At 38.7% G+C, this 10,868-nt stretch overlaps 2 protein-coding genes and 1 long non-coding RNA gene across 4 annotated transcripts in view; all 3 read right to left on the minus strand.

Moving 5' to 3' along the window:
• Nucleotides 1–999, minus strand: part of LOC113590772 — a 1,428-nt gene extending 429 nt beyond the window's left edge. Inside the window, exons 1-3 of the long non-coding RNA XR_003412127.2 lie at nucleotides 826–999; nucleotides 408–500; nucleotides 156–297 (exon numbers count right to left, since the gene is read on the minus strand). This is a non-coding gene — a long non-coding RNA (uncharacterized LOC113590772). The remainder of the gene's footprint in view (nucleotides 1–155; nucleotides 298–407; nucleotides 501–825) is intronic.
• Nucleotides 1,000–1,395: 396 nt separating this feature from the next.
• On the minus strand, nucleotides 1,396–7,285 carry si:dkey-100n23.5 (cyclic AMP receptor-like protein A). Of its 2 annotated transcripts, none has more exons than XM_027031059.2 (13): nucleotides 7,099–7,285; nucleotides 5,450–5,502; nucleotides 5,280–5,334; nucleotides 4,985–5,041; nucleotides 4,325–4,385; nucleotides 3,988–4,075; nucleotides 3,807–3,896; nucleotides 3,664–3,702; nucleotides 3,026–3,104; nucleotides 2,551–2,598; nucleotides 2,351–2,433; nucleotides 2,122–2,263; nucleotides 1,396–2,034 (listed from the first exon to the last, which is right to left on the minus strand). In XM_027031059.2, the coding sequence occupies exons 1-13, from the start codon at nucleotides 7,183–7,185 to the stop codon at nucleotides 1,876–1,878; spliced, it is 1,041 nt and encodes a 346-aa protein (XP_026886860.2). In that variant the 5' UTR covers nucleotides 7,186–7,285; the 3' UTR covers nucleotides 1,396–1,875. The 2 variants fall into 2 exon arrangements, with proteins under 2 accessions (XP_026886860.2, XP_026886861.2); XM_027031060.2 differs by lacking the exon at nucleotides 7,099–7,285 and adding an exon at nucleotides 6,794–7,082.
• A 1,690-nt stretch (nucleotides 7,286–8,975) lies between these two features.
• Nucleotides 8,976–10,193, minus strand: mid1ip1a (MID1 interacting protein 1a). The gene has a single exon (XM_027031072.2). It carries the CDS (start codon nucleotides 10,057–10,059, stop codon nucleotides 9,595–9,597), a length of 465 nt encoding a protein of 154 aa, XP_026886873.1. The 5' UTR covers nucleotides 10,060–10,193; the 3' UTR covers nucleotides 8,976–9,594.
• Nucleotides 10,194–10,868: the final 675 nt, after the last annotated feature.

Here is a 10,868-nt window from a genome sequence, read left to right on the forward strand (position 1 = left end):
GAGAAACAAGAATTTTGTCTCTTAAATGATATCACCATGAACTGTGCTTAATATGACAAAGGACCTGACAAAAAGTTTTTTTAAATGTTCATTTGATTTCAAATTGTCTTTAAAGTAAGGATCGAACTTCAAAGGCATAGCAGCCAGTTGTGCACCTGCATGACCTTTAACCTCAGGAGTCAAATTTCTTTATTGCAGTCGTCGTTTGTGGAGCAGAGCATGAGCCATCTTCTGGGTCTGAGGCTGATATCGCCTCGGTCATTAACTGCTTCTGACTCACACGCTCCTTATTTTTAACTGATGCACACACAGAGTAAATTTCCTGGTTAAACATTTTCAATTAACCCAAACTAATCTAAATATAGATATATACAATATACAACAACACACAATAGTTTATTCAATACCTTGTGCCAGGCTACATGGTGTAAGGACAGGCTGTTCCTTTTGTTCCCGTCCTCTGAGGAAGGTGGAGATCTTTTGCACCACATAGGTGCCGGCTGTGAAGGAGTACAGTTTAGTGTCACCAACACTATACTCTCACCTACATTAAAATACTGTATAACAGGTAATGTGGGATCTACGACGAGTCCCACCCTGTATGCATGATACCTTTTCGTTATAACGTTTAAAACGTTCATTAAACGTTAAAAAGTCGACGTGACGAGCAATAAGGAAGTGCGTGGCCAGGCAGTGACCTTTTTATTTGTGTTGTTTCTTTTTTCTTTCCATTTCACATTAATTACTCTGTACCTTGCGGTGAGATTTGGACGTAATGCCACTTTATATGATTTTTCAAAGCCTGAACAATAAAAACAGACTTACCATTTATCAGAAGTCACACCATTGTGAAACCCCACAGGTCCCCCTACGGATCGTTTCGTACCCAACACGAGGAGACAATAAATCTAGAACTTCCAAGGAGACGATCCGTACTGTGACGTTCTAGCTTGTTTTCCGGGTTGTCGACGTTGTTGTCACCACAGACCACATGGTTGCAATGAAACCATACACGAACTACACTTTGGTTTCATCCCACGTAGGCGTCCACCTCTCAGCCAATTGCTTCTGGACTATTTGGACTCGCAATACTAACCAATCAGATCTTTTTGACCGACAAACACATAAATGTACATAACTTATATAATTATTGTAGACACACAGAGGGCGAGAAAGATAAATGTACATAACTTATATAATTATTGTAGACACACAGAGGGCGAGAAAGAGAGAGATTACTCACAACTATAAAACGTTTAAAAAAGAGAGCATGATTAATTGATCGAGCTCACCCGCTGTAATTATTTTGATATTAACTCCTCTCAAATGACTATACCATACACAGTGGCTTCGGCTGACTAACGAAAGAAAGATAGAGACAGAAGGAAACAGGGATCAGTATTTATGAATATTTTTAATTCAGATTATTTGCAACCAGTACAAAAATATAGAATACATTTTATACATTTCCATAAATAAAACATGCTCACCAAAACATAACAGCAGTCAATTACACCAAATGCACAAAAGATTATAAACAGAAATCTGTACACAACAAAATAAAAATCCCTAAATGACAACAAATTCACTACCACTGAGAATATTCACTTAAAGCACTCTTCATTACCACAATTTACATATCTACAATACCATGTCTATTACTGTGTTTTGCTTTGGGATTGGAAGATTGAGAGAGTACATTTTCAAAGTGTAAACACAGTTTTCTCAAATTTCCCAACCCATTTCCTTTTTTAATAATACTGAAATAAATCTTGCATAAATGAAGAGCTTTCAAAACGACAAGAAGATTAAGGAAAATGCACTCACTCACATACATATGGATACATACACATACAAAAAAGAACATTCAGACATTCAGGGTCCTCTGTCTTTCAGACTCATGTCAGGGCTGTAGAAAAGGACATTGTTATCCTCATCGTCCGACTCTGACTCGAGCCCCACTGTGTATCTCACATTGGCTGGGTGATACTCGCCAATTCGCGTGCTGTCACACAGTCGGGACTGAAGTGCCAGCTGAATAACAATTACATACGATCAGCCAGAATGTATACCAGAGTGTAGGTGTGTGTGTGTGTGTGTGTGTGTGTGTGTACACATTACTTTGAACCCTGTGTTGCTGAGCTGACTCCAGGTGTCTCTGCCGAAGACAAGTGCGTTGGCCAGGCCATGGAGAGGGGCACTGAGCACGTGCAGCAATGTGAGGGAGAATACAGGCTGACCAGGGAACACAGCATTATGCAGCCTACGAGCACACAACACTGGTGTAAGCAGACACAATCAAAGTTACACTCTGCTCTTAGAGAATGTATATATATTTGTTCAAACTTACCGATTTAAGAGGGGAAAGAGAGAAACCAACAGATACACTGAAGGATACCATTTCAGAGGTCGGATTTCCTCAGCAAGTGACACCTACAAGAGAAAGGGAAATTTAATGATTATTGATATCTTGGTGTATTAATGAGACTGATTACCAATGTTTTTAATTTTTTTTTAATTTTAGATAAATACACACAAACACACACTTACCTTCCTTCTCTCCCTCTCTGGGTTAAAAGTGCCAAGCCAGGACTGCATCTGTGACATAATACCATACACATACGACTGTCTAAGATATATAAAAACATATTATGTTAGTACAATGTTATCACTTCTTTACGTTATATAATAATCAACTGAGCTCTTGTATAGGTCCATATTTGGAATATCAGTGTGCATGTAGACCCTCATGTGTGCGCATTGCAAAAACTATGGTTAAGCATAATGTTGGAAAGCTTCACTGTTGTGCATCACTCTTGCATGTCAACAGAAGACAAACGAGCACAGGGACTGTATCTCACTAAGTCATCCCAGCCTGACATCAATGTTGCACAAAAGTAGTGCTTCATAGTGTGCCAGAATATATATAAAATGAAATCAAATAAATCTCAGCTGTGACTTCATGGGCACTTTTATTTTGTGGTTGGGGCAAGCGATTTCACACTCACACCACTAACTGACTCACCCGCTCATTGGCCACAGAGATGATGCGTGCATAACAGCAGATCATGAGGAATATGAGGGTAAAGAGTGGAACGTACCATCTGAAGAAGAAAAAAATGGAGCATTTCACATAGACATTAAGAAGCAATGAAGTCAATCACACAAGGTGCTACAGGTTAAACACCATAAAACAGACGCAGGTGAACAACTGCGTGCTCACTGACCTCTTCAAGCCAGTAAACAGGCTCAAAAACCGCACAAAAGTTAAAGAATGCCAGAGTCACCCTGACATTACCTCTAAAGATTCTCGGATAAGCAATCACAAATCAGATATGTTTCTGTATGACAAAGTTTCACTTTGGAAAATGGAGCGCATGAAGAGAAAGAATTCCTGACATTCAAGCAAGTCAGCGCTAAGTGCTTCTCTTATAAACTGGAGTGGATGATACAACCCACAGTTTCAGCCACAAAATTCATACATTTACAAAATATACCACTCTTACATCACAAATGTGCACAAGACATTTTTCATGGAGATTCAGTAATCTTAAAAATATACACTGCAGTGCAAAAAAACAAAAAAACAAATAAATACAAAACCTTTATCATCAAACTAAAACAAATCACAATCTTGACAAAAATGATCTAGCTGTTACTTACATGCCGAACCTCCAAGCAACACGATCCCCTGTTATCCAACTATTTCAGCAAGAGAAAATGAAGGGTAGGAGAGCAGAAAAAGGAATGAACAGCATTCTAACACTGCTGCTGGAGTCTGAGTTTGTAGGCCATTAGTAACTCACCACCAAGCTCCAGCAGGACCATAGTATCCATTCAACAGGGGAAGAACTGACATAAAGAGAGGGACCCCCCAAGCAACTACATGGTATGGTCTGAAAGACAAAGTTAATTTAGGAACATTGAGCAAAGTATGTGTAAATATGTGCTTGTGTGTGTGTGTGTGTTTGTGTGTGTGTTTCTCACATCTCATAATGTTCAGTTCTGATCTCCTTGACCAGGTTCAGATAAAGATTTAGAGTGATAAGACATACCCAGACCAGTGCACTCCAGTCTGCAACAGACAACCACAACTATAACACAGCCAAATCACACCCATAACACAGCCACCTCATAACATCAGGAATGCATTTACAGCTGACACAAAAAAGTGGGCTGACCATACACCTGTAAAGCTGCTTTGTGACAACAACTGTTCTAAAAAGCGCTATATAAATACATTTGATTTGATATCAGAGAGGACTTCAAAAACTGTAGCTAAAAGACAGTGTAACACGTCAATGTAACACAAACACAAACTCACCAAAATATGTTAACCACCAGGCCTGTAAATCACAAAGAGTACCCTCTGGGTGAGATTCTCCCTGTAGACAGGAAAAAGAAGAGTAACTTAAAAGAGATTAAATTATTTCATTCTATTCTATAAGAAAATTTACATTTTTAGGGACTGTGCAAATCTTTAAAAATTTGAGGGTTGAGGAGTATACTGAGAAAAGAAAAATAATCTTATGGTATAAGAGGCATTGTCAGCAGTCTATGGCTTAAAACTGCAAGGGCCATAAAAGAAGTTTGCCACACCAAAATGATCAGTGTACTACAAAGACAACATCAATAGCATAGTGTGTTTTAGTGCAGGTGTTATGGATTCAATAAGTTGCTGTGCTATGTAATTCGATATATGCTTTCAAAATCATTTGGTATGTTGCTGTGCTAAAAACTGGCCCCCTGCTTGAGAATTTAAGGAAAAACCAGGTTTCCTTTTTAAATTTTTCTTCAGTTATGACCTATAACTTTGTTATAAACATTCTTTCTTCTTATGCTTATGTCAATAGATTAAACTGCTTTGTAATTTTATTTATATATCATTTCTTTCCATTTGTTTAAATTGATAATTAAGCACCAGAGAACTGATAAACACATTAAGGGCCTTGTTCTCACACATTGATTAATCTGAATCACTCACCATTACATATGCAACACTGTCAAAGAAAGCTGCTACCGTCAAACTGAGTATCATTTTCTGAAACCAGAACATACAGTGACTGAAGAATTAAAGACAAATATTAGAGAACACATCTTTTGTATCTTATTGAAAGGGAAGCAATGTATACTGCATTTACACAGTAATGACTCATTTAAATTATACTACAAGACAGCCCACTAAAAGAACACTGAAAGGCATAGAACGGTGAAGGAAAACACAGTAACGAGATGACATGGATGGGACTGTATTTTCTAAAACTTAATACATATAATACCTGAGCCAAGGAGTTGTATCGTCGAAGAAGCCATATTACAAACAACATAAAAAGGCTGTAGAGAGGAGCAAGAATATTAACAATTACCCCAAACAAAACTCATTGCATGTCTCAAGATGAATAAGCCTGCCAGCAGTAAGACTGCCGGCAGAACTGAATATGCTAGCTACCATGCAACCAGAGAAAAGGTTCCAGTGGCTCTTTTCACAACAAGAATCACATCCTGTAAAGAAAAATAAACATCGGCATTAAACAAACAGTAACTGGACATAAAACAGAAGAAGATGGCACCTATACCTTGCAGAGAAAGGATCACCTCTTATGACTGCTTTTAAGTAAGTAAGAGCCTTTATTGTGATTATACTTATGTACAACAAACTTTTGTATGACAGCTCCCCAAAGACAGCAATATATATATTTCCAAATTTACATAAGTGGCAGTATAGACAATGAAAAAGTAAAATTACAGAAGAAAACACTGAATTAGAGGCTGTGCAATTACAAGAAGGCATTATGAGCCAATTGAATAGTGGTATCAGTTACAGTCTAATTTTTTTTTTAAATATGCAGAATGTGTGAAGTGATACATTTTAATTTTTGCATAGCAGGTATTATGTATATAAAGAAGTATAACATTACAACTCTAGACTAAATTACATTGAATGTGTAATTATTTAAATTTGTGAGAAGTGAAGAATGTGAAATGACAGTCTGTAGGAGAAGAGGGTATCAGTCACTGAGCTGTAATAGAGGCCACAACTCCTGGGAAGATGCTGCTTCTCAATCTTTCTGTCTAAAAGCAATGTACTCTGGAATACATTTTAAGGCACACCAGGCTCTGCATAAGTACTAGGAATGTCTATCAGGTAACTCAGGGAGATTGTAACAAAAATGCAATCTCTTTTGAGATTTATTGTACATGTATTAACACCTGACATAAATGCCATTTGTATGCATGAGTATGTTATTATTGTTATTATTATTAGTTACATTTATATAGCGTCTTTCTCAAGCCCAACACTTCAGAACACTGAATCATTAACGCTAAATGTCTACAGATTCCCCATGGGCAGCATCAGGTAACACAAGAAATTGTTGCAACCATATCTACTTCCTTATCAGAATCCACTGATGGAGAGTTGATAACTCTCGTTTGTGCTGCTCAAGCAGCAAGAATGTTGAACAATGTTGAGTTTCCTCCAGTTGTGACCCTGACTGCCAGTCACGTAGGGCACAATATGCATCACAGGCCATTAATCATTCATCTTAAAACGCAGACGGGGCATATAACAAACACGTTATATTTTGCATACCTCTCCAACACAACGGGCTAGCCAGCGACAATTGGCAGCTACTCGATGTAACGTTACTATTTTTAGTCGTTGGAGTGAGAAGCACTGACAACAACAGCCAAACTGGCACCAGTAACAACACCGTCAGCGTGTTAACGCAGATATTTTCATCGTGTCCCCTGTGAACGTTTGCTAGCCAGCTAGCTAGTAGGCTAACCTTACCTTTCGCACAGCAGTTGGCCAAGCACAGCTGTTTGCATCTCGTTAGCGTTAGTTAGCTAACCTGAGTTATACTTCGTGTTATTTTGTAATCACATTGTAAATACTCAAATCCACACAGCACCTTACTAGCCAAATAAAGTTACACAGCTACGGAATTGTATCCATGAATTCATCACATCTCAACAAATCTACAAATATTCGATGATGTGTTTGTCTAGCAACCTAGCTAGCGAACTCTAGCCACCACAGCTAGGGGCTGAATGAACATGAACTTGTTAGATAGACAGCTAACCTAACTTACTTACACATCGATAGTCATCTGAGTCTGCGCTGAAGAAAGGGCAGCGGGAACTATTGTTATCGTCTGTCTGTACTGGGTGATCATTTTCCATACTTATTCACTCTACTAACTGGACATTTAGCTAGCTAGCTAACGTTTTGGTGTGGATTCACGCAAACCAGAGGAGCTCACAACGATCCACACTGACAAGTACCGTGTGCGGGAATGGTCAAAAATACGAAACGCCAGTAAGCTGAGTCCTGCTGGGGCTGGAGAGACAAATGATAGGTCTGAGAAAACTGGTGGAATTATCTTTATCAGAATGTTTACATGATTCTCTTTTGCCAATTATTTTCTTTCGAGGTGGTGATGGATGGCGTCCGAGTTACTGCGACTGGGCGGTTATCTCACTAGAGAGTGAACTGGTTTCTGTCACAACATAAGACTAAAGAGTAAATCAAATAGTTTCACTCTCTGTGGACCACTAGAAACTCCTAACGTTTAAGCACTTTACAGATAAGCAAAATTGTTCCTTTTATTATTTATAATAAGTACACACAATAATAAACAATAGTTATATGTATTGTATTTGCATAACAATGTAATGACCTTTGTATTAAATGTAAATTCACGAATTAATTTAGAAAGTACAAATATAACTATATAAAGTGACAGAATGGAAGGAATGAACTCATAGATCTAAAGGCAGGCATGTTTGCTGTACATGAATAGTTATATCATATTATAACACGTCATTCTGACATCTTTCATGCACAGACTACCAGATATTTGGTATCTTTGATGGTTTTCCCCAGAACTACCTTCTATGGTTTTGTTTCATTCTTAGTTTGCGATTTTCCATGTGAAATGCAATGCGTGCTCTAAAGCATAATCTGAGCATAGCATAACATTTCGTAGCGTATTAAATCAATGTTCTTTGCCTTTTTTTTCTGTAAGATGTTTTTTCATAATATACATAATATTTCGCAAACAATTTTGTCCCTGGGGGGGCTGTATGCCCTTACACTATTGGATGCCCCACATCTATTGGATCATCATTCATTCTGGGATTGTTCTTCGAGATTCTTCTGTCAACAAAAATAGTGGCGAGCCTAAGTGGCTGGGGAGGCGACAACATTGATGTGAAATCTGGAACATGGACTTTTCTAGAAGGTGCTATTATGATTTAGTGTCGTTATCCGGATAACACAATATACTTTGTGAAATACCCCCCCCCCCCAGGGCATTGGATGTTGGTGAACTCACTAGTGGGTTCTTTAATCTAAGATTGAATTATATATAGTTAGCTACAAATGTATAAAATGTAACCTGTAACTGTAAACCTGTTTTAAAAAGTGGAAAATGTATATTTACATTCTAGCTGATGCTTTTATCCAAAGTGACTTGTAATTCTGACTGAACATAACTTGAGCAATTGGGGGTCAAGGGTCTTGCTCAGGGGTAACCTGGCAGTGGTGAGACTTGAACTAACCTTCTGAGTACTAGTCAAGTACCTTAACCACTGAGCTACCAAAATCTGCTGTTTATGTACAGGACTGTGAATTGTAGGGAAGTAGCCTTCCCAATCTTTCAGTATTTGAGAACATCATCTGGTGATACTTACAGTTTGTTCTAAAGTTCATTTAATCATTAATTATATAACAAACTGTTGGATTTTGGGTTCAGTCTGATTGCTGCATTTCCCTTCTTTATGATAATCTACTTTACTTACAACAACATGTCTTCCAAGTTTCAGACACCAGCATGTTACTGCCAGTGCACACACCCCAACAAGTAATTATGGTAGCTTGAATTCCAAACATGCCATAATTTATAAATGATTTGTTTCTTGTAGGTGAATAGTTACCTTTTTAAATGCACTTATAAATGAGCAAGGAGTTATAAGCTTAACACTCATCTTACAGAGGTTTTTTTATTTTACAATAAAATAATTTCAGGTATAAAAATAATGTCAAATTCTTTGGACAAACAAACAACAAAGTGGTAACAGAGTCTCAAGGAACCCTTCATAACTCACAATATTTGAGCATATCAAGGCATTCCTGTTCATCGATTCAGTTAGTTTCAGATCACTGGTATGGAATTTATCCAAGCCTTCTCTATCAAACTAACTTTCTGCCTAAACAATAAAAAATAAATATATTAAACTCATAAGATATATTAAACTCATTCCGTAGCGTTGACAGGTCGTCAGAGAGCGCTAACATCATAAGACCAGAAGCAGTCTTCTGTCCACTCTCAGCATCGGAAGAGAATGTTTAAAAATCCAACAGGTCCCACCTGCATACCAATGCTTATACATATCATTTCAGTTGTTACAGAACGGAAATTGTGCAAATATGTGACATAACCACGACCGTTTTGGTTAATATTAAAATCAACACCACATGAAATACTTGAACAGTCCTTTCGCAATTAATGTCAAGACGTCAGTCTTTAGACGTTCGATTTTTTCGCAGTCCCTGAAATGGGTCATATTCGCTACCGAGAGCACGCGGGCTCACTGGCCCCAGCCTGCAATGCCGATCTCCTGCTTGTAACGGTTTGTCAGGTTGTTGGCTTGGCTGGTGAGCTTGTTCAGCACGCAGTGGAGCCCCTTGAGATGATACTGCAAGAGCTGCTCCAAATCCACGTCTTCGCTTTCAGGCTCTGTGTGCAGCGTCTCCGTAGCAACAAAGGATTTCTCCTTGGGCCTCTTCTCCTCAACGCGGACGACGCCCCATTCAATTTCGTTGCGGATAGACTTGAGCTGCGTGTAGTAGGTGTACATATCCGCCTCAGCGTCCCGCAAGTAGCTGCCAGGCTCTTGGCTCTGGCGCTGCCGCTTGTCATCTTCGAGTGGCACGTCTCTCAACAGGCTTGGCACCATTACCGTCTGGTCCATGTTGTTGACGGCACCGATGAAGCGGTTCATGGCCGTGAACAGAGAGTTCCTCGGGATGTGAAGCTCAGGCATCTGCATCATTTCTGCAGACGTTTTGAGAAAGTTGAATATTAAAAAAGGGATTATTTCGAGGGAGTCAGCCCGCGCTCTTCTGGGCAGTTCAGTATCTCTCTCGTCTCTTTGGCGTTTGCTTCCTCTGACTTCCACCTCCCACCAGAACCTTTTATGGTTTCGTCAGAGGGCGTGTTGGCAAAAACTTGTTGGTCCAGGTTGCCCGGCCTTGCCGGATTCCGGGCATTAGCAAACTACATACTCACTCATCCCACCAACAAGGTTTACTGAAACTATGAAGGAATAGAAAGTAACGCATTTACTAACTGCTATATTTTGAGATTTACCTCGTATACATTTTTTTTATTACCAGGATTTCATTAACTACGAATACGCAATGTTTACGTCTTTAAAAATACACACGGGTCACGTCTGTATGCAAAACGGACATTCAGAAATTAAAGTTTTTGTTTTTTTCTGCCCATTAAGACATCACGATTACTGATATGCTCCCGTAATAAGCGGAAAGGAGGTGCTTGAAAGGAACTTGCACAATTCGCGAATATTAATACAAACTATGGTGCAACAATTTAGACAAACCTATAAAACGCCCGTAGTTTCACGTAGGGGCCGGACCTAATTGTTTTCCCTATAGCCCAGAAACATTTGGACTGACTAGCTGTTGACTGGAGTAAATCTTATGATGACTTTCTTTTATGCCTTAAGGTTTTTTTGTTTATTTGTTTGTTTGTATGAGAAAAGAAGAAGCAATCCAAAAATTTGTTCATCTCTGCCAAAACGTTACATTTATAAAATGCAATTATTCTTTCCCAGGTTTA

This window comes from Electrophorus electricus, chromosome 25 (assembly GCF_013358815.1).
Source record: "Electrophorus electricus isolate fEleEle1 chromosome 25, fEleEle1.pri, whole genome shotgun sequence".
In the NCBI taxonomy this organism is placed as follows: domain Eukaryota; kingdom Metazoa; phylum Chordata; class Actinopteri; order Gymnotiformes; family Gymnotidae; genus Electrophorus; species Electrophorus electricus.